General features: G+C 44.9%; 1 protein-coding gene across 2 annotated transcripts in view; it reads left to right on the forward strand.

The window, feature by feature from the left end:
• Nucleotides 1–23,940, forward strand: part of MTHFD1L (methylenetetrahydrofolate dehydrogenase (NADP+ dependent) 1 like) — a 185,735-nt gene that overhangs the window by 101,682 nt on the left and 60,113 nt on the right. For both annotated transcript variants that reach the window (XM_042987318.1, XM_042987319.1), the window contains exons 21-24: nucleotides 5,392–5,531; nucleotides 12,429–12,470; nucleotides 13,272–13,372; nucleotides 13,922–14,099. In XM_042987318.1, coding sequence (XP_042843252.1) covers nucleotides 5,392–5,531; nucleotides 12,429–12,470; nucleotides 13,272–13,372; nucleotides 13,922–14,099 — 461 coding nt within the window. The remainder of the gene's footprint in view (nucleotides 1–5,391; nucleotides 5,532–12,428; nucleotides 12,471–13,271; nucleotides 13,373–13,921; nucleotides 14,100–23,940) is intronic.

The raw sequence follows: 23,940 nt of genomic DNA on the forward strand, positions 1-23,940 counted from the left end.
ATTGACATACGAAAATCCTCTCTCTGCCTCATTCACGAATTTCATAGATACGATACGTGCCTGCCAGAAGGGTTTTGTTGTCGTCGTTTCTGCTTAGTTTGTACAATGTGAGTCGGGTGCCCTCGCAGGGCAGCGTGGGAAGCCAGCCGCCTGGTTGTCCAGTATTGGTTTTTACTCTCCCATTGAACCCTGAGCTCTGTTCCCTGTGAAAGTACTAACCGTTTTTGTCCAAATAGCTAGTCCCTTCCAAGCCCAGACCCACCAACACTTCCTTTCTGGGCAGATTATGGGTTATAAAGTTGAGTCAAGCCATGCTATAAAATCACTATCTAACAGCTTCTGTGCTTACACAGTAAGAGTATCAGTCAGTTTCCTGTTTTCCTTCATGTCATAAGTTGAACATCTGTGACCATCCCCCGCCCCTCCCCCCCAAAAAAAAGAGATTGCCAAGACAAATAATTGTTGTGGCATGTGCAAACATTTTCTTGGGAGCCTTTTTAAATATGCAGCTTTCAGAAGATTACATTACGTGCTTTTCAGGAATGCTAAATCATTAGTGTGTTTGCTTCATGACTCAAGAACAGGTCGATATTAAAATCAACCATAAGTCATTCTTCAGTGTATCTCTTTTGCAATTTATCAAAAGCAGCAAATGTGGTAAGTGACCAAATCGCTTATTTGAGATCACTAGGAAAACTTAACTTACAGGTGCTCTGTAGATAATTCTCAGGAAGTGTCTAGGAAATAGAACCTGCCAGCGAGAGTGGCTTGTCCCCTGCTCATGGCAAGACCCACTGAGACACAAGACACAGATACACAGCACTCCACACTGTGCACTTCCAAGCTGATACCTGTTGATGAAACATTACTAAGTCGTCCTTATTTTGGCGATCGGTAATTGTGCATAGCACACTTTTTCCATACTGTTTTCCTTAGCAGCCTGATATTTGAAAACAAATAACAGAAATGATTCCATGCAGTATTTCAGAACAGGCTCCCAAGCATGAGAATCTGGCACGTTCTTCTGTTTTCTGCACATTATTTGCCTCCATATTTCCCTTGCATTTGGAAGCCACGGCCCCTGGACTTTTATTACTGCATCCTGTTTCCTTCCCTCATTGCAGGTCTTTTTGTTACCTTTTTTTTTTTTTCAATTTGCCTCATAAAATACGAAATTAAGCTTAGCTAACCTGTGTCGACATTTGCGACGGTCCTGTCTTTGTCAGATAGGACATTTACACCTCGCATGAAAACTTCTGCTACTATAAAGCAAAAAGGGAAGCATGACAGGGAGGCATAAGAACATTTTTAATTGTCTAATTTTATTTTTCGTGTCTACCTGTCTCCACTGAACGATGGCCTTTACTTGATCCCCACTGGCTCTGAATCCGACTCGTAGTTTTTTCTCACCTTTGTTCATTCATTCGTGTGCAGCAGGTACCGTGACAGGTAGTGGACATCCAAAAATGAGTAAGACACGGTCCGTGCCTTCCAAGTGGGAGATGACGCACGAGTCCCGTTAAGACACTGCATGCAGGGATGGACGTGGGCCCCGTGAAGGAGCAAACCAGAGGGCTGGAAGGGGCAGCCTCCTCTCCCTGGGAGGATCGCGGCAAGCTTCTGGAGCATCCGAGCTGAGGCTTGGGCAGTGAAGGAAAGAAGAGAGCGGGGAGAGAGGAGCCTCCGGAGGAGGGGCGGAGATGACAAACATCGGATGTGCGGGCTCTGCGGGAAGCTCGATATTAGGACATGAGCACACAATTGCAGGCAGAATAAAGGTGGACGGAGGTGTGAGCTTGAGGCTCGGGGTGGCCTGGGCTCTGTGACGAGGAACTTGGATGTTTTCCTTTAGGCACCGGAGATCTGACGAAGGTGGGACGAGCGTGGCGTCTACATTGTGAAGTTTAAGGAGGCGATGGTTTTTGAAGGGAACTTAAGCTCGCGGCTTCTTAGGGGGGTTAAATTATTATAAATGAACCGTGCTGTTATATTTGTGACCAAGGGTCTTAAAACCTTGCAATCCTGCTGCTCGCCTTTTTTTTTTTTTTTTAATGTTTATTTACTTACGAGAGAGAGCGCAAGCAGGGGAGGGGCAGAGAGAGGGGGAGACACAGCATCTGAACCCACTCCCTTTAATTTGTCTTAGAGACGTACACAGTCATCCGGTGCCCAGTGTATGTCCAGCAGTGTCGGTCTCTCAGACAGACTTGGCCCCTGTCCTCGTGGAGCTCAGTCTCATAGGGGAGCTACGAGTGGAAATGGGCGTCCAGTTGGAAAGACTGAGAGACCGCTGGATCAAACACTGCACGCAATGATCTACCTCCAACTGCAGGGCAACATTAAGCACTTTTTCAGATATCACAGCATTGTAACAAAAACACGCGCACGAAACTCTGTCACTTGCGTCCCTCCTCCTCGTCCTGATCACACCGGAGAACAGGTCGTGTTGGGTGAGGTAACGGACTTCTGTGGTCGTCGTGGATCATTTCCCTTCGTCTCGACAGGATGATTTCTGCTCTTGCTTTCTCCTTTACCTGTGAACCCCTTCACTCCCCTCTCCCTCTCCTTCCCCCACCCCCAGCTCCTTATTTCTCTGCCTGGAGAAATCCTCTTGTCCCTGAAAGCCTGATTCCGTGGACACCATTTTCCAAACCCGCCACACAACTTCCATCCTTCCCCATGCATCGGGTCCCCCTTCTCTCCTGTCCAATAGTGGGGAGTCTCTCCACCCAGGTCCCTGGAGGGCTGGACCAGGGTTGGGGACCCTATTCCTGGGCCACTACCCGGAGCATAATGCCTGGACATAGCAGGAATCCGACAAATGCTTAAGAATTGAATATGACTTCTAGCAAGTGGGAGAATTGGGCTGTTGGTGATAATGAAGCAGACCATTTTTGTGAGCCCCCGCCGTGCCCCGAAAAGCAGTCACTGAGTACTTTGCATTGCCATCTCACTTGATCCCCCCAACAGGCCAAATGAAGACATTGAGACTCCAATCGGTTAACTCACTGACCAGCGTTCCTTTTTTGACGGTCACTGTGTAATTGACGGCTCATATGCACAGTTGGGAGGGATTCTGGATACGGTCTGTCTGAGACCAACAATAGTATGGTCACCTTTCCCCTCCTGGGAGCCCACTCTGTCATGACCTCTGACAAAATGAACTGAACATCCCTCTTCTGGAGTCCTCTCTGCCACTCCCATGCTACCATCACCACTGGTTTCACCCGGGATACCACTGAGATTGGGACTGTTACTGTCCGCGACCTCCTCTGTTTAGACCCCCACTAATCAGATCACTAGAATTGCCCCAAACAGTGTGTAAAGAGGAATGCCTTTCACTTCTTTAACTTGTTCTGCTACATTGCTTATTCAAAGAAAACACAAAAAGGGAAAAACTGACTTTCTAGCTACGTTCACTCCAAATTGAATATTTTTAAAGAAATGTTTTTCAGTTTGTCAAAAGCATATCAACAGTCATAAAAATTTTTTATATCCTCTGGCACCGTGCTCTCACCCCTCGGGAATTTCTTCCAAGAATATAATGTGAAAGAGGTTAAATCTCATATGCACAGATATTTTCCATCATTATTTATATTGGAAGCAACCCACATGTCTAATAACAGGGGGAACAGTTTTGTAAATCTTCATACATCAACCTAACAAAATTAAAAGCTGCCACGTAGGATCATAAATTCTGAACGTTTGTAGTATTGCGAGAAACGTCTGAACATTTTAAAGGAGCAAACTACAAAAGTCTCCTTATTCTATAAAATCTATACAGGAATATGAAGCACTTAAAGGAAGCCACAAAGAATTAGAACGATGGGTTGATGTCTTTAGGATTTGAAATTCTAGGGGCGCCTGGGTGGCTCAGTCGGTTAAGCGTCCGACTTCAGCTCAGGTCACGATCTCGCGGTCTGCAAGTTCGAGCCCCACGTCGGGCTCTGGGCTGATGGCTCAGAGCCTGGAACCTGCTTCCGATTCTGTGTCTCCCTCTCTCTGTGCCCCTCCCCCATTCATGCTGTGTCTCTCTCTGTCTCAAAAATAAATAAACATTAAAAAAAAAAATTTTTTTTTTTAAAAAGAATTTGAAATTCTACGTGACACGTCACGATTTTGTTTCCTTGATTCTTGTTAAAACGTGTGCGTTTAGTGAATGCTCGAGACAGAGATCTTCAGCGATGCACATTTCAAATGGTGTGATTGTATCTTGGTAAGTTTTTTTTCCTGCCGGTTCCCATCTCTGCCATAAATGACGGCCTTGCTTGTGCTGTCAATATGTCGTGTATAATCCATACATTGATATTATTCTTTTCCTAGTGTGTGCTTCTCAAATCTTCATGGGCATTCATCTCACCTGGGGATCTTGGTAAAATGCTTATCGTGATTCACTAGGTGTGGGATTCTGTGTGTCTGATAAGCCCCTGGTGGTGCTGGTGCCCTTGCCCCTCGTACAGCTGTCCTTTGCGTGTGGAAACGATGCTGTGTACCGTTGACCGCTCGGCAGTCAGGAGTATCACCTGGGAAAGCAGTGTCAGGCACTCTCCCAGCTACCTCCGCGGTAACTTCTCTAGCAATTTGGGGGCCGAGGGGGGTCCCCTGTGGTTATGGACTAAAGATGCTATTTTATCAAGCCTGATGATTCATCTTAACCCACTCTGCTAACTTGAATTTCATCAAGCAACAAAAATGACACAACAAACATGGAACAATGGTGGCACTAAATAAGTAATTCTATGCGTGTTATAAAAAGTAAGAAAGGGGGACGCCTGGGTGACTCAGCTGGTTAAGCGTCCGATTTGGACTCAGGTCATGATCTCATGGTTTGTGGGTTTCAGCCCTGCGTCGGGCTCTGTGCTGACGGGTCAGAGCCTAGAGCCTTCTTTGGACTCTGCTGGTTCCCTCTCTCTCTCTCTCTGCCCCTCCCACACTCATACTCTGCCCCTCTCTCAAAAATAAACATTAAAAAAAATTTTTTTTTTAAAAAGCAAGAAAGGATCTTCTAATGCTAATCATGCTAGCAATGTCCCTTGATACAATTTGGAACCCGATTAAAAAGCTGGCAATCCCATCTGTGGTCAGAAACACGTTGCTGTGAGTGTGCATAGTGGAAAAAGACTTTTGACCCTGGCGGTGAATCCTTAAGGCACTGCGGTTTAAAGCTGAGTAGAGAGCCGTCTCTTTAGAGAAGGTAGGGAAGGGGGGAACGTCTTCTGTGACTAGGAGAAAATCAGCCTACCGCTGCGTATGAACAAGAAACAATGCCGCTGGACGTGTTGGGGTTTAAACTGTCCTTTGAGCCTGAGTCACGGCCAACAATTGCTGAAAACTAAAACCTGCTCTTGTTGTGAGACAATGATAACAAGTCTCCACCTTGATTCTCCACAGTAACTGAAGCCGGCTTTGGTGCTGATATTGGGATGGAGAAATTTTTCAACATCAAGTGTCGAGCGTCCGGCTTGGTGCCCAACGTGGTGGTGTTGGTGGCCACCGTGCGGGCTCTGAAGATGCACGGAGGCGGCCCGAGCGTAAGTCCCCCACTTCCTTCGTAGTGAAACGCATTCCAAAACGAAGATGAGGCGGACTCTCGCGCCTGAAACCTTCAAACCTGCTTCATAACCGCCGTTTCCTTAAACGCCAAATCACTGTTATGGGGCCCTGATCGTTTCATAAGTTCGAGTAAAGGATGATGCTCCCAAAGACGTTGCTGAGCCGTAGTTTGGAAAGGAGCATAATGTAACCGCTTTTTGGTCCTAAGGTTTATATCTGAAACTCAGGTCAACATTTTATAACCCCAGGGTGTAACGAGACGATACAGGCTCTTGTTCTGAGCAGGGAACATAAGGATGAGAAATAATTGCTTTTGCGGGTGGTTTTTCAGTGTTCGTACAGATAGTTTTTTGGTTCACTGATGCAGGGTCTCATCAGATTTCATCTGGAACTGTTTTCCTTCTGTTTCTGTTTATTCTGATTTCACTTTACCGCTCTGTTATGGCACTGGATTATTGCTACAAGAGCTTTGTTTGCAAAACACACCCTGTTTCCACATTTTCACAGACTTTTGACCTTAACCTATCTTATATGCAGAATTCACACACAAAAGAAAATTTTTTTCTTTTCCGTAATAAAAACGTAATGTTTTTCTTTTTTTCATGTTTTTTTTTTCAAAGGGAGAATATGAAATGTTATACTGAGTAATTACCTTTCAAGTAAACTAAGTCAAGGCGTCTTCATCATTCATACTGTGGTTATATCAGACAAAGTACCAAAGCTGATTTCTTAATTGGTAATCCCGTGTATACAGAGGTCACGTAATCATTATTATATGGCAAGAACAAATGACAGGTTTGCCATCGTGAAACACATCTGTGATGCGCATTGTGTGACCATTTTAGCAAGTCTTTGTCCCAAGAGAGGCTGACATTATCTATCTGCAGAGAGCCAGGTCTGAAGCCTGAGTCTTAGATCCAAACTCCCTTCTCTGTCCACCAGGCAGAGCTGAACATTAATGAAGGGTAAACAGGAATCCCAAATCCACTGGTAACACCAAACACTTACGCAGTCCATTTTAGCCCAAAGCTCCGTCATTAATTCAAATGCGAGATTGGCACAACATGTGTCATTAAGCAGTAGATGCTAAGGAATTCTCATTTGGCTCAAAACACCATTAATCACTACAGTGACTCCTTCACTTTAGATTCTGAATCTGTATACCAATTTCCATTTTCAAAAAACAACTTCTACCTCCTATAATGTACATTTGAAATGCTCCCTCCCTGTTTTGCACCCTGGACATCATAAAATCAAAGGGCTTTAAGGCTGGAAAGGGCTTCAGGATTGTCTAAGTCTGGTTCAGTGTTTGTAAAGATGAAGTTACTGAGGTGCCAGAAGGATTCAGTGATTTGCTTGGTATCATCCTTCTAGTTAGGGGACTGATCAGACTCAAGGTCTCTTGAGTTTTAGTCTAGGGTTTTTCCACACTCTCGTATCTGTCCTGTAAAAATTGTGTACGCGACGTATCATCCTGTTTCAGTTCATCTTAATGTATGTGCTTGTTTTACAGTGGTGGCATTGTCCCCTAACCTTAATCTTTTTGTACCTCTTCTGCTCCCATCATGGCTCCATGCCGGTGAGGGTAACAGGGCTCAAGCCTAGTAGGCACAGATCCGGGTGGATGATGATTAAAGAAAAGGCTCGGGAAGCCTGGCGAAGCTTCATATCCCCCTCCTGAGGCTCCAGAAGAGCCTTCTGCATCATGTTGTTTTATGAAAGTCTATATATGCATCTCCCTTCTCAACTGTGAATCCCTTGAGATTAGGGACTATGTCTCACTAATTTACGTATCCCTAATGCCTGGCATAATCTGCATCCAGGAAATGTTTTCAACAACTGAATAATAAATGAGCTTTCATTTCCTTAATCCTATACTCTCTATTATCCATGTCAGTGTCTTTCCTTCTTATTTGAAACAACTCTGTGGTAATGTTTTTGAGCCATTATAATTTCTACTTCCTTTGGATATCATTATACAAATAACCATGGCGGCCTCTTATGTTTATTCAGCTTGTTTTTTTTCCATAATTTGTGCAGTGGAAAATCCTGTGACCCTCGAACTTGCCCGTTTTAGCCCCAATTATTTAAAATTCATATCCTGTCTTCCAAAGTGCTGACCATTCTGGTGCAATTCACCGTATAGTATTTTTAGTATAATGTTTTTATGCTTACGGACCTAGATATCCCTTTGCAATGAATTCTTTAAACATATTGTATTAAGAAGTAATACAACGTGTATTTACATAAAGAGAGATTGATTGTAAGGAACTGGCTCACACATCTATGGAGGCTGGCAATCCAAAATCTACATGGTGATTCAACAGGCTGCAGACTCAGGAGGGCTGGTGTCGCAGGTCCAGACGTATTCTGAAGGCAGTCTGCTGGAGAATTTTTCTCCCACGGAATCTTTTTGTTCTATTAGGGCTTTTAGCTGATGAGATACAGCCTACCCACGTGGCACGATGCCTTGTTGGGGGTTCGGGGGCATCTGCTTTACTCAGAGTCCAAAACACCCCACAGGAACACTCAGGATAACGTTCGACCAAGTATCTGAACACCCTGTGCCTCAAGCTGACGCCTGAAATGAACCAACACGTCCGTTGCTGCTGATTTTCATATACGGTGCAATCACCAGATCCAATTTCCCTTTTTTTTTTTGTATGAATAACCAGTTGGCCTAGTACTGTTTATTTAAACAGTCCTTCCTTTCTTATCATTCAAGCCTACTTTGTGATAAATTGGTTCTCCATACAGGTGTAGGTCTTTTTCTGGGATGTCTCCTCCGTTCTGCTGGTCTATTTACCTATAATTGTGCCTGTGCTGCACAGATGGCCATTGTGGCAAACTCCTCCAGGCTGTTCTATCTCTTCATGCATACCTGGCCTGGGATCGGTCCTTTTCACTTCCAGATGTATTTTAGAATTAGCTCATAAAGCTGCATCAAGAATCTTTTTAGGATTTTCATCAGAATAGCATCAGTTATATCAGGAGATTAGCGATATCTGACAAGTTCCCATCCAAGCTACTTCTGTTGGTTTAGGTCTTTTTAAGTGTCTTTTAATAACAATTTACAGTTTATTCCACAAAGGGCTTCTCTTTCTTTTTGTGCATTTGTTACTGTGTACTTTATATTTTCGTTTAACACACCCCTCCCAGATTCTTTTATGTTGCTTTTACATCCAGCGCCCTTTCTAAATCCTCTTTTTTTAAAAGTAAGGTACAATGGACATGTAACCGTATATTCATTATAGGCGTAAAACAGAACGATTGGACGTGTGCATGCGTCACAAAAGGATCACAAGTCTAGTTAACAGCTGTCGCCATGCACAGGTACAAAAAGTTTCTTGCACAGAGGGCTCTTAAGCTCCAGCCACTTTCAAGCATGCAATACAGTATTCTTAACTGTGGTCACCATGCTGTCCAGCCGTCTCTGTGACTTTAAAATTGTCTTACTAGTTGGCCTTGTTTACCTGTAGATGCTTTAGAGTTCTGTGTGGGCGCGCATAACTGAAAATAATGACAGTTCTGTTTCTTCCTTTCTAATCTTTATCCTTTTTTTCTTATCACACTAAGCAGGTCTTTGTGGTTGCAACGCAGTATTAAATAGGAGTGGCATCCTTTTCTTATTCCTCATCTGAAATAGAACACGTTTAATATGTCATCATTAACTGTGATGTTTCTATAGATTGGTAGTATATTATTCTTATCAAACTAAGGAAATTGACTTCTGTTCCTAGTTTGCCAAGTTTTTATTCTAAAGAAATGTTCAGGGGTGCCTGGGTGGCGCAGTCGGTTAAGCGTCCGACTTCAGCCAGGTCACGATCTCGCGGTCCGTGAGTTCGAGCCCCGCGTCAGGCTCTGGGCTGATGGCTCGGAGCCTGGAGCCTGTTTCCGATTCTGTGTCTCCCTCTCTCTCTGCCCCTCCCCCGTTCATGCTCTGTCTCTCTCTGTCCCAAAAATAAATAAAAAACGTTGAAAAAAAAAATTAAAAAAAAAAAAAAAAAGAAATGTTCAATAATTCTCTTCGCCCTTTGAGGTGATACGGCTTTTCGCTTTGATCTATTAATATTACAAATTATATTGCTTCACTTTCAAACATGAAGTGAACCTACTTTCCTAGAATAAATCTAACTTGGGAATATATTATCTTTCTCATGAACAACTGAATTTTGCGTATCAGTTTCCCAATATTTTAAGTAGGATCTTTGCATCCATATTTTTGAGTGAGATGTCAGCCATGTAAACTAAATTGAGTAGGATTCCTTCTGTTTTATGTACTGTATAAGGGATCCTATAACATTAGAATAATCTGTTTACACAAAGATGGCGAGAATTCACCGGTAACAATGTACAGGCTTGTGGCTTATCGGTGAGGGGTAGATTTTTAACTACAGATTTAATTTTTTAAATGACTACAACATCTTAGACTTCTCTTAAGGGAGTTCTAGTAAACATTATACGTGTGTGAATTCCCCTCTGTTTTCAAGTGTGTTGGTATAAAGTTGGTCATGGTATATTATTAATTCTGTCTCCAGCTGTGTAGTTATAATATATTTTCATTCCTTTTTTTAAAAAAAAAAAAAGTCTTACCAGAGTGCCATCAATTTTGTTAGTCTGTTGTTTTGTTAATCCTCTGTACTTTTTTTTTAATTTTTCTTCAATGTTTATTTTTGAGAGAAAGAGAGAGAGAGAGAGAGTGTGTGTGTGTGTGTGTGTGTGTGTGTGTGTGTGTATGAGTGGGGGAGAGAAAGAGAGAGGGAAACAGAATCTGAGGCAAACTCCAGGCTCTGAGCTGACAGCACAGAGCCCGACGCAGGGCTGAAACCCACAGTCCGTGAGATCGTAACCTGAGCCAAAGTTGGAAGCTTAACTGACTTAGCCACCCAGGTGCTCCTATCCTCTCTACTTTTTGACATGTGTGTACATCCCATTCTTCCTGTGCTTAATAATTGATTCCACAGAACTTTTTATGTCCGGAGGCTCAACAATACTTCACATTCTTTTTTTTTAATCTAGCATTTTAGTTGTTCCCGTTGAAAGATTCCCTCCGTGTTTTATTCCTTGCTACTGCTGGAAAACCCATCTGAAAATCCTTTATTAGGTTCCCACACACCAACAGAAAACAATCTGTCACAGAGGTAACTTGTTTTCAAAGGACTTTTAATATTCTCAAGGCGTCTTCCATGAGAGGGGAGTAAGTCATCCGCCCTCAGTGAATCAAAATACGTTCTAGAAGCAGGCTCTAGGCAGAAACAATGTGGAAAGGTACTAAATTGGGTTTTCAGAACCCTGTTGTATTCAAGTCCCCGTTCTACCTCTTGCTTGCTATGTAATCTTGGGCAAGACACCTTGTCTTCTCTTAACTTCAGTTTCCTCGTCTTTAACCTGCCCTGGCCACCCTATATGTTGTCGTGAGAAACTAGGCCAAAAGAAAAAAAAAAAAGAGAGAGAGAGAGAGAGAAAAGTGATGAAGTGATGGCAGTCACTTCAACATTATTTAGAATTTATTGGGAAAGATGGTACACTTTGTATAAGTCAGGTTTTACTCAAATTATAAGTTCCATTTTATGCTAGGATAATGGGCACCAGTAAGAAAGTTCTCACTATTGGCTCAAATTAGAATCAGCTGAGAGGCACCTGTGTGGCTCAGTCGGTTAAGCATCTGACTCTTGATTTCAGCTCAGGTCATGATCTCGCAGTTTGTGAGTTTGAGCCCCGAATCGGGCTCTGTGCTGACGGTGCAGAGCCTGCTTGGGATTTTCTCTCTCTCTCTGCCTCTCTCAGCCCCTTCCCTCCTTGCAATCTCTCCCTGTCTCTCTCTCTCTCTCTCTCTCTCTCTCTCTCTCTCTCTGAAAATAAATAAACTTTAAAAAAGAATCAGCTAAGGACTTTTTATTTTTATTTATTTACTTTTAATATGTTTTTTATTGAGAGAGAGAATGAGTGGGGGAGGGGCAGAGAGCAAGGAAGAGAAAATCCCAAGTGGGGGGTGGGGCTCAATCTGACTCATAAGACCATGACCTGAGCCAAAATCAGGAGTCGGACGCTTAACCAACTGAGCCACCCAAGTACCCCCAGCTGAGGAATTTTTAAATATTACTGATTCTGGGTCCCACTCCCAGATACCCTGGTTTGATCAGTGTGGTTGAAGCCCAAGCGTCAGTGTGCTTTTAATAAAAATGCACCTTTCCAAAAAAGGGACCATGATTTGTTTCTCTTTTGAATCTCTACCAGAGTAAGCTTTTTTTTTTTTTTTTAACAAAAAAAGGGACAGTATAAAGTGGTCAGATTCCCAGTGACAATAAATAAACTTTCCTCACTTCAGTGTTTAGTGCAATGCCAATTAACGGCCTTTTCTGTAAAAGAAGATAAGAAAAACAAGCCCCCACATTTGTAAATACAATGGCAAGTTGTTCGTTGCCAAGCCACTTACCCTTTTTAAATACGCTCAAGGTTTTTCAGTGTATTTGGGCTTTTCAAATGTGCCCGGCCTGCTGGGCACCGTTGAGTAAAAGGCATTTGCTCTAACCTAAGAATTCCCTGCTGCTTTAACCATACCCTTTTGGATATATTTGGATTCAACGGAAGTGGGTACAGGAGACGGCAAAGAAGTAGGCTTTCTTGTCTACCCGGTGGTAACCGTGTGCCCAGGATTGAGGTGGGTGCTGTGTGCAGGCCAGAGGGATGGTGGGAGAAGGGAGGTCCTTAAGCCCCTACAGGAACCAGTGCTGCAATCCAGTATGGCTTATTCAGATGCATTTTCCATAAAGCTACTAGAAATTCAACCTATGCGGCTACTCTTAAATGCAACAAGTATCAACACTAAGCATTTCAATGGATTTTTTCTTAATTTTTGCCTTTTCTTGTCTCAGGTAACTGCTGGTGTCCCGCTTAAGAAAGAATATACAGAGGAGGTAAGAGCAGGTGTTTTGAAGGCTTATGTGAAGAACCATTCGAACCCATGGGCCAGCAGCTGAATCTCAATCAGTGAATGAGCCCTCCACCAGTGGCCTCTTGGAAAACTGCTTTTCTAATAATCCGGGAGAAGATGGGTGGGGGCAAAGGATAAAATCCGTTGAGTTAACTCTTCATTCTTAAGATGTGATGGATGCAGGCTTCACGTATACACTGTTCCCTACCCTCTGGGCAGCCATCATAGCCAGAGCTCAGTCTCCAGCACAGAAACAAATCTGAAGCTTATACCCATGTATTCTTTCGGTGTGGAAAAAACTGACTTGTGGAGCGTATGCATTTGGTTTTATCACTTGCTTGAGTCACTTGACTCTTGGGTGAATTAGACTTTGATTCACTGGCAACAGTACCTCTTAGCTCCTACAGGTGGCACCAGGGATTCGAGCCGGCAACGGCCAGACAGCACTCCTCACCCTCCCGGGGCCTTGTGCCCTCTTGTCTACCAACCTGCAGGGTGCATTGCTTTTGCCCTGGCCACCAGTCAGCAGAAGAAATAGCCGCCCGGCTCCAGACCCAGATACGCCATTGGGCCCAGAATGATTTCAGAAATTATTTTGGAAATGAGCCTCCTCTCTCTGTAGCCACCTTTTTCTTGGGGGAGAAACTGTTTTATGGTCTTATTTAATAGCTCCTAGGACAGTCAAGGGAGCAAGATGGGAGCGAAACCTGCCAGGGTGGACTCTCGCCAGTTTGGTTTGGCAGCTTTGGTGGGAGGCGTACATGGGGGTCTGGTCTTCTTCCAGAACATCCAGCTGGTGGCAGACGGCTGCTGTAACCTTCAGAAGCAGATTCAGATTGCTCAGCTCTTTGGGGTCCCCGTTGTCGTGGCTCTGAATGTCTTCAAGTAAGTGAAGTCCCCCCTGCTTTAAACGTGCTCGTCTTGTGGGCCACCCTGTGAAGTCTGTTTGTGTCTTGAGGGGTGTTTGTGGTCTTTCTCTGCTTTGTCAAGAACTATCTAGAAATACTCTGCTCCTTCTGTTTGGTGGGCTTGGTTTGGGTTGGTTTCATTTTAACAGAAGTTTCTCAAATGTTTATAGGAAATGAAATCTATATAGTGAGTTAACATTTCCTTGGCTTCTTCTTTTTTTTTTTTTTTAAATTCCACCCAGCATTTCTGTCCGAAAGACCGTGGATGATCAAAGGGTTACGTTATGGAATTTTCTCAATAAAACCCTTAGCAACTTGAAATATTTGAGTCCTGTTAGAGAGGTTTCTTTTTTTTTCCCCCAGCGCTTTTCTTTAAGTCTGATTTATTTAAACACAACGTAACCACTTTTGATGTTGAAAATATATTCAGTGTTAGAGAGCAAAGTTCTGTATAAACGGTTAGTCTTTCTTTAAAAACATCCCTAAATGAATACAGATGCAAAACCACAAACGTTTTCATCACCAGGACCGACACCCGCGCGGAGATTGACTTGGTGTGTGAGCTGGCGAAGCGGGCCGGTGCCTTTGATGCGGTCCCCTGCTATCACTGGTCGGTCGGCGGGAAAGGGTCGGTAGACCTGGCTCGGGCTGTGAGAGAAGCTGCAGGTCAAGGAAGCCGTTTCCGATTCCTCTACGACCTCCAGGTAAGCTCGGCGAAGGTGCCGCCTCTGGCACCTCCACTGTGGGTCAGGCTGGTGCTTTGGGGAACAGGGTTCGACACCGAACACGTTCAGGGCTGGCTCTCCTGAGCAGCTTCTTCTTTTTTTTTTTAATCTTTATTTTTGAGAGAGAGAGAGAGAGAGACTAGAAGAGGGGCAGAGAGAGAGGGAGACACCGAATCCGAAGCAGGCTCCAGGCTCCGAGCTGTCAGCACAGAGCCCGCCGCAGAATTTGAACTCACGAACCCCGAGATCATGACCTGAGCCGAAGTCGGATGCTTAACCGGCTGAGCCGCCCAGGCGCCCCTCTCCTGAGCAACTTCTGAAGGCTTGTGAAATCGTGTATTTTCCTCATCCATTTCTGCGATCGCTCTCGTCCCTCATTGTGGTTTCTTGGAGCCATGTGTGTGCTGGCAGATGAAAATATTTTTAGTTGTTGGATAACGCACATAACATTTACTGTCTCTTAGCATGTTGGCGTGTACCGTTCAGTGGTGTTGAGTACACGCACATTGCTGTGCAAACACCATCCGTCTCCAGGGCTCTTTTCATCTTGCAGCACGTAAACTCTGCACCCAGGAAACCCCAGCTCCCCATTGCCGCACCCCCTCTACCCCTGCTAACCACCCTCCTACTTTCTGTCTCTGGGTCTGACCGGTCTGCATATCTTTCATATGAAACCATCCAGGTCTTGTCTTTTTCGTGACGGGCTTATTCACCGTCTCTGTCCTTTCAAGCTTCTGGAAGGACTGCCACAGACTGGGTGGCTGATGAACAACACAAGTTTATTGCTGGGACGTCCAAGATCAAGGCTCGGGCCGGTGTCCGGTGAGGGCCAGCTTCCTGTGTCATACACGGCCGTCTTCTCCCTGTATCCTCACGTAGTGGAAGAGAAGTGGGATCTCTCTGGAGTCATGAGGGCTCCAGTCTCGTGACCTCATTGCCCCCAAAACCCCACTTCCTAATTCCATCAACATAGTCAACCCCAGTGTCCCCGTGTCCTAACACTTATCACTTTGGGGATTAGACTTCATATGAATGAATGGTGGGGATGGGGAGGATGCAGACATTTGGTTGGTATCGTTTGCTCAGAATAACGTCAGGATTCATCCATGTTCCACACACGTCACATGTCAGGATTTCCTTCCTTCCATCGCATGTCGTACATGTCGCATTTAGTCCATTCATTCGTCTGTCGGTGGCCATTTTCGCCAGTTGCACTACTTAGCTCTTATAAACCATGCTGCTATGAATATGTGTATAAAAATAATCTCTTTAAGACTCTGCTTTCAATGCTTTGGGGTATACACCCAGCGCTGGAGTTGCCGGATCGTCTCCTATATTTTTAAGCAGCTGGATAATTAGCCTCCAGCCAGAAAATCTGAACTTCCTGGGATCTCACTCTTCTCAGTTCATCTCGGCACCCACCTGCACATCCCTATCCCGGACGCTGTGGCTTCGGCTCCGGCTATCGATCTGTCCTGGTTGGTAGCCCAGGGTTGCCAGAGTGCTCAGCCTTTATGCTGGATGCTTCTCCTCCCATTCCTTCAGTCCCTCGCTCACTCTCTCGATCCCTCAGGCATCACAAGCAGTAACATCTCTGTCCAGTTCAGATGCACAAACTCACAGCATAAGTGAAGAGAGGGCATAGCAGCACTGTCTCTATGGCCAGAGTTATGTCCTACGAGGGCACGATGTTCACCTTACTGCCAAGTCTCCTGCTAGTAAGAGGAAGGAAGGCTTTTTCTGTGCCCGGCATCTGGGCCCCTTGTGCATGTAACTGCTTTAGTCTCGACATCCCTGTTGGATGGGAATTGGTGATATCCCCCCATTTTATACATACGGAAACTAAAGTACAAGGAAATTAAATAAGTACCCAGTGTCTCCTGTCCCGAAAGAGGCAGAGCTGGGAGAGTATCAAGAATGATGGAGGTAACCGTCCTGCTCTGTCCTTCAGAACGCAGTACTGTGTTCAAAAGTAGGGGTGAGGGGCACCTGGGTGGCTCAGTCGGTTAGGCATCCGACTTCGGCTCAGGTCATGATCTCACGGTTTGTGGGTTGGAGCCCCGCATCGGGCTCTGTGCTGACAGCTCGGAGCCTGAAGCCTGCTTCGGATTCTGTGTCTCCTTCTGTCTCTGCCCCTCCCCAGCTTGTGCTTTGTCTCTCTCTATCAAAAATAAATAAATGTAAAAAAAAAAAGTAGAGGTGAGGGTGGGGAACTACTCCTTGAAGGAGTGGCCCGCCTGCAGAAGAAGAATGGCAGTGACAGACACAGGATCCGTGGACGTTGTGGCCACTCCGTAAGTGTACCCGAACGGAAGGATTTCAGGAATGAATTGGGAAGGTTAGCCCACGGAAGGTTTGTCAGTTCGAAGGCCATGCTGTGAGTGAGAGCCAAGCCTGCTCTGGGTTACAGAGGTGGCGGAGATCGGTAGAGGGAGGACACCCCCATTCCACATGAAGAAAACGGGTGGAACTTCAAGACGTGAGTTCTCTCACCCTGGAGATGCGAAGCGAAGCTAGATGCGGCCGTGCAGTGGGCCCGCTGAGGGAGTTCAAGCCAACTCAGTGGGGGCCGGCCCATGTGCCCTGTGCTCCTTCCTGTGCCCCGCTGCCCGGGTGAGCCCGCCGGCTTGTCCGTCACACCTTGCACGGCCCTGGGCCCTCTTACGCAAACCACTGTCAGGGACCCCACTCTCCCTGGCCTGCTCTAGGAGCCTCAGACCATTGCCATCTGATCTGGAACGTCCCCGCTCTGAGCGCCAAAGGCAGTTTTTGAAAGAACGATTTCACCAAGTAGGACTGTGTTCAAGGAAGCCATCCCAAGTGAAAAGAAGGTGGGCAAAGAGAAAAAACGTTTCTGCGTTCCAGTCTCGCATACACGCACTAACCCAAAGACGAACCCCTTTCCTTTCCGATACTTTCTTTTTTTTTTTTTTTCCTGAATCCCATTCTTCAGGGAGATAATGCTGTTAAAATGTCTGCCTCCCTGTAAATAGGGGGAAAATTTATAATAACATGGACTAAAGTCCTGCGTTTGATAGGATTCTTGCCTCCTTTGCCAACACACTCTTCTCCCTTTTCTTAGAACCCAGAAATTAGATTTGGATTGCATAATTATTTATTAGATAGCCAGCATCTCTGCGGATTGCTGTATAACGTCAAGAGTGATTGCTGCTTCTGGCTCACTCCTGCCTCCCTAATAGCTAGCTGCATTCCCCTCACTGGCAAGATGATTCTAGATCATCGAAGACCATTTACAGTCTTGTCTAGAAATCGGAATTCCGTGGTTCAGTCGTTAACGCAGCTCAAACTTTTCTCACCTCGTCCTCAATTCTCACGTATCGTGCTGGTGAACCTACACAGACTAAGTAATGGTTCTCTTGAAACTCTTCATTCCCTTTCTTTTCCACCCCCCAACGACTAACCCGTTAGTGCTTGGCAGCTTAATAGGTGTGGGATTGCCCTACAGGAAAACAGAAGTGATGAAATCCTTTTGGATAAATCAGCCTCCTACTGCCTTTGCCTCTCAGCGCAAACCAGGCTTCTGTGTGCCTTTTGCCGTCCACCAAGAATGCATTCCTCACGGGGTCGATGGCGTCTTGTTTCCTGCTCCACCTCCGCCCCAATCTAGCATTAAAAAAGAAAGTCATCTGGGCGCCTGGGTGGCTCAGTCAGTTAAGTGTCCGACTTCAGCTCAGGTCACGATCTCACGCTCCGTGAGTTCGAGCCCCGCGTCGGGCTCTGGGCTGATGGCTCAGAGCCTGGAGCCTGCTTCCGATTCTGTGTCTCCCTCTCTCTCTGCCTCTCCCCCGTTCATGCTCTCTCTCTGTCTCAAAAATAAAACATTAAAAATTTAAAAAAAAAAAAAAAAAAAGAAAGTCACCTGAGATCGTTCGGAGGCATTTGACATAGAGTAGGAGCACAGGACATGATCGCTTTTGTGTGGGGAGTAGGAATCATCTCAAAAGCCCTTGGGGTAATCACATCTTACAACCCTTTGGGATAATCACGGTCCACGTTATGTCCCCCAGAAGTCATCTTTCTGGAACTTTCCCTCTTGTATCATGACTTTTGACAGTTCTGTCTTTACAGTTGACCGATACGATATCTCCATACCTGCAAGCACACAGGAAAATAGTATAGCAGAAAGAAAAATGAGTCTGTATTTACACTTTGTTAGCTATCAGAGCCCTATTCCATACATCATTCGAGTACATCTCAGCCAGTGCCGGGGGGGGGGGGGGTGTGGGACCAACTCTGCATTTTTAAAATGTTTGGGTTTTTTTTTTTGTTTGTTTTGTGTTGTTTTGTTTTTGAGAAAGAGAGCAAGTGGGGGAGGGACAGCAAGCTTGACAGAGGGCTGTCAGCACAGAGCCCAATGCGGGGCTTGAACTCATGAACCATGAATTCATGACCTGAGCCAAAACCAAGAGTCGGAAGCTTAGCCAAATGAGCCACCCAGGCGTCCCCCAACTCTGCATTTTACATGCAGAAGCAGACGCTCCGAGAAGGTGACGGACTTGTGCCATAACGGATGGACGCTTGACAGAAGGAGAAGCATTATAGTCCAAAGGAGAAAGCTTTGGGGTCATGCAGAATTGAGTTTAAATCTTGCCTGGGCCTCCTACGGTCGATAAAATTTGAGCAAGTTAACTCCTCTCTCCGAGCCTCAGCTTCTTTATCTATAAAATAGCGTCTGATATTGACACCAACTTCACCGCTTGGCTGTGAGGACAAAATGAAACGTCGCAGAGTAAAATGTGTGTGGGAAGGTGGGAGGCTGGCAATCGATGTTAGCTGTCCCTCTCTCGTGTTCACTTCAGGGGGTGGGGAGGGCTTCCTGAGTTGACCTTCAAGAACTGTCTTGTAACTCAGGTAACGTTGTCAGGCTCCAGGATTGGTTTTCCTGTTCAAGTGGGTTGAAACCAAGAATTAGAGGCCAAGTGTCCAGTGGCACCCGGCATGAAAGGCATCACCAAATTAAAGGAAGATGGTTAGCATTCTTTCTGCATTAGAACTGGGAGCCCTTAGTGATAGGAAAAAAAAAAAAAAGGCAGACGCTTTTGCAAATGCTGTGAGGCACCAAAACTCAGCTTGCAAATCAGACTCTCAGTGTTGTGTGTTAACTCAGGAGTTAAGGTTGAAAACCGTCTTCGTATCCTTCCTTTGACCTTGCAAACATTTCGAGGTGCGGCCTTGACGGCAAGAGAGGATAGTGTTTGTTTTTATTAAAGGGTCTTTCCTGTGCTTTGTGCGAAGCCAGTCTCTTGATCGCAGCGGGGGCTGGATGGAGGGAGATCAAAACAGACCGGGAAGACTCAGCCCAGGCAGCCAGCATCCCCGATTTCTGAACTACTACACTTTCTGTTTGTCCAGGAGGGTTTGCTCTCCTGCTGGTCCGTTTAAGGCGGGGCGGCCGGGTGGGTGGGGGGGTAGTTAATTTGGTTATTGAGGAATCATTTTCTATTCCTTAATGATTCAAATTTGAACATGTGTCAGTTGTTAGGGTGGTTTGTGAGCCTCAAGTTTGAAATACATAAAGATAAGTATAAACACACATACATGTGTATATAGTTTTTAAATTGGTAGAAAAAAAATATACGTCGTATGAAATTTCCCCTTTTAACCATTTTTAAATGTACAGTTCTGGGGCCTTAAGTGCATGTCACATTCTATGTGTAGTTATAATTAATTAATAGAATTTTAAGACGTAAAATTACCTTTATGCACATCTCTGTGCATCTTTTATATTTCATAGCAATTGCAAACACACACACACACACACACACACACACATACACATACACACCGCGAGGAGAAGGGATGTGGTTTGTTGTTACTGCCCTTGTCCTTGTAGCATCGTCTCCCCCTGTGACGTGCTCTGGCTCCTTCTTCCCTTTTCCAGACTCGCCCTTGGTCCCTTCCTGCTACCACCGACCCTTTCAGCTCTCTCCCCCCTGCTGAGCAATGGAACGTTTGGAGTGTTCTGTAGAAAGCAGCCCCTTACATTTTCCATGCAGCGCAGTATCTCATTCAGAAATCCTATGCTCTCATGTTCTGCTTTCTGTTATGACCGAGCTGGGTCTTTCAACCAGACTTCTCCAAGCCCATCATCAGCCTCTTTTCCCCCGGCCTCCTTTCCACCATTCAGCTGCAAATTCCCCCGTTGCCTCCCCTTGACCGAACCACACCCTTCTGCGGGCACATCTCAAATCTCTGTCAAACTTAGATTCTGTTTCAGCGCTGGCTTCTGTGTTTTCTGTCAAGTCCCTTGGCCTGCAGTATATCGCTCACCTCCTCGGCCGTCTCCCCCAGCTGTCTTTGGCAGGTCTCGTCAGATCAGAGCCTCTTGTTAGAACCCGCCCAGCCTCCTCATCGCATCCGACTGAGTCCTGCGTGATTCTGGCAAAGCATGTCCCAGCTCTGTTTCCTTGGTGCCAGAAATAGCATCTGATGAGAAAGAAAGAGTGGTCTATAACTGTTTCTCGTGTGCATGTTGCAAGGATTCCTGTAATTTCATTTAAGTGCTTTCTTCTAACCTGAAAAGTGGAATGTCACTATGATAGAAGTTTCCAGAAACGCGTTATTTGACCTGAAATTGCGAGCCCATCAAGAAAGACTGAGGGTAAAATGAACCATCAGCGTCCCACCCTGTTAGCCAGCCACCTTCTGCCACTTCTTCATCCACTGCCTGGACATTCCGACTGTAATGTAGGTGACGGGCAACCATTGTGTAGGGACAGTACCCGTTTCTCAGCCTAAAACGCAAGCACTTAAGGAATATTCTTTAATATTATCACAGATCTTATCATTAAAGGGACCAAATACAACATACCACTTTAAAAAAGAAACCTACCAGGACGCCTGTGTGGCTCAGTCGGTTGAGCGTCTGACTTCAGCTCAGGTCATGATCTCATGGTTCGTGGGTTCGAGCCCCGTGTCGGGCCCTGTGCTGACAGCTCGGAGCCTAGAGCCTGCTTCAGATCTGTGTCTCCCTCTCTCTCTCTCTCTCTACTCATCCCTCATTTGTGTGCTCTCTCTCTCTCTCTCTCAAAAATAAACATTTAAAAAAACTTTTTTAAATAAATAAAAGAGAAACCTACAACTTCAGCATTTTAGGAAAAAAACACTTAAAACAGCACAGGCTTTCAGTCACTCCAGTATCTGAGAGTTTGGAGACTTGTCTTAGTGATGATTTTTTGTGAAAAAATGATTTCTGTTTCCTTTGGTAAAAGTACAGTTGACCTTTGAACCAACACAAGATTGAACTGCACAGACCCACGTACGCGGATTGTTTTCAGTAAATACGCTACCGTCCTGTAAATGTATTTTCTCTTTGTTTTGGTTTTCTTAATAACCGATTCTTTTCTCCAGCTTCCTTTATTGTAAGACTAGTACATACAACATACAATCTATGTGGTAATCAACTATTTACCTTATGAGCAAGGCTTCTGGTCAACAGTAAGCTGTTAGTTACATTTGGGGGGTAGAGTCAAGTATTCTTGGATTTTTGACTATGTGGGGGTGGTTGGTGCCCCACATCTCCCATTGTTCAAGGGTCAGCTGTAGTTTATTATGCTCTTCAGTGAGACTCTTACACCCAGAGTTTTTTCTTCGGAAGCACATTTCCAAAGGATCCGATAGATCTCCATGAGGGAAATTATGAACGCTGCTGAACAATCAAGAAAAAGAGACTCTTGTAAAAAAAAAAAAACAAAACACAAAAACAAGGGCTCCTTGAGTGTGAAAATAGCACTTAAACCACACCTTCACCCATTCGTATTACTCTTATAATACATTGAGGTTTACAAGCCAAGTTTGTGGAAAGGGGATCAACACATACGGCATAAAAATACATGTTAGTAGGCAAAGCCACGTGCTCAGGCCACGTTAGCGCTTCTTCATGCGGGTGGGAGGAGATCATTAAAATCACCCCTTCCTATATGTTCCTTTCCTTGACGTTGCTCTTATGTTCTGCTTGAGCGTACAAAAGCTCACCCCTGTGAATTTTTATTGTCATCATTTGACGTAGGCAAATAGAAATCTTTCGGCGATGAGCTTTTTTTCCATTCCCAGACCCCAGCTATATCCACCGCACATCTCGTTTGCCTTAGGACAGTGAGATTCCTCTGGAGTCTTCTGGGTTAACCTGTCGCTCAGGGCCAGCGAGCCAGCAGGGACACCTGCTCAGTGAGCTGGCTCCCGTTAGTCAGCACGTACGCGTTTAGGAGCTCAGATGTGCTGGTTGACAGCCAGGGACAAGCTTTGTGTCAAAGATACAAGTGTCTGTTTTTCTCAGTAAGAGCACTGATCCCAAGACACTAAAGGTATATTGCAATGAACCCCTTACACCTTGTGTGTGCCCAGGATAAGTTAACGTCGATGGTTTCATATACTTTTATTTGAAGTACTAGAAAGGTAGGGGCGCCTGGGTAGCTCAGTCGGTTAAGTGTCTGACTTCAGCTCAGGTCAGGATCTCACAGTTCATGAGTTCGAGCCCCACATCGGACTCTGTGCTGACAGCTTGGAGCCTGGAGCCTCCTTTGGATTCTGTGTCTCCCTCCCTCTCTGCCCCTCCCCGACTCATGTCCTGTCTCTCTCTGTCTCTCCAAAATAAATAAAAACATTTAAAAAGTTAAAAAAGAAATTCTATCGTATTGATAGTAGAGTATTGGCTTAGTGTTTTCATGGGTCTCCTAAGACTGTCAGAGCTGCTGACTTTAGAACTTGACCTCCAGGTATATTGAGATGCCCCTGTATTATAATACCTGTATACTTCATTGATATTGGGAGCTTCTTTTTTAACCTCTGTTTTAAGTTTTGTTTTATTTCACTTTGTCCATGTTGGCCATTTCCTCCTCACGAAAAAATATTTTAAAGCTTTGTGTAACTGCTTTTCTGGAATTTGTAGATCAGTTTTATTCCACCAAGAAGGTCTTAAATAATATAATAATTCTTGGGGTGCCTGGGTGGCTCAGTTGGTTAAGTTGCCTACTCTTGATCTGGGCTCAGGTCATGATCTCATGGTTTGTGAGATCAAGCCTCACGTCGGGCTCTGTGCTGGCTGTAAGGAGCCTGCCTGGGATTCTCTCTCTCTCTGTCTCTCTCTCTCTGCTCCTCCCCCACTTGCTCTTTCTCTCTCTCTCTCAAAAATAAATAAATAAACATTTTTAAAAAATAAATAAATAAATAAATAAATAAATAAATAAATAAATAATACAATAATTCTAGCAGGTTTCCCAGACCGTAGCAAAAAAAGATGTGCTGTCTAACTTTGACTAACTCAGCTTCTTTGAGCCTGGATCACCGTATATACAAAATGAATATAACGCAGGAAGAAGTCACCACATCCTCCAACTTACCTTTGTGCTGTTCCTCAGCTAATTTTACGGTGCACGTACTGTGGGCGGAAGGCTGTACAACGATACAACAATTGGTCAGAGTTGTTCTCCAGAGCTGTGCTGCCCAGGCCCATAGTGACCGATTCCAGGTGGCTATTTAAATTTAAATTAACCACAATTAAGAATTTTGTCCTCCAGGGCACTAGTGTGTCGTATTTGTGCGTTGTGTCATTGTCCCCACCCCACCAGACGCGCTTTATTCAGGAGGTCCCCAAAGTTCTCTGTATACCGTGACATCTTGAAAGTACTCGCCCTCGGTGGCTATTTATTTATTCAACAGATGTTTGTGGAATCCCTACTGCGTGCAAGCCACTCTCCTAGACATTAGGGATAGGAGGAGAATGATGTGGTGAACAGATAAATTAGTAAATATTTACAGAGTCAGGGAAAGCCAGGGGTGGTTAATTCGTAAGCTTTCATAA

This window comes from Panthera tigris, chromosome B2, assembly GCF_018350195.1.
Source record: "Panthera tigris isolate Pti1 chromosome B2, P.tigris_Pti1_mat1.1, whole genome shotgun sequence".
Taxonomy (NCBI): Eukaryota; Metazoa; Chordata; class Mammalia; order Carnivora; family Felidae; genus Panthera; species Panthera tigris.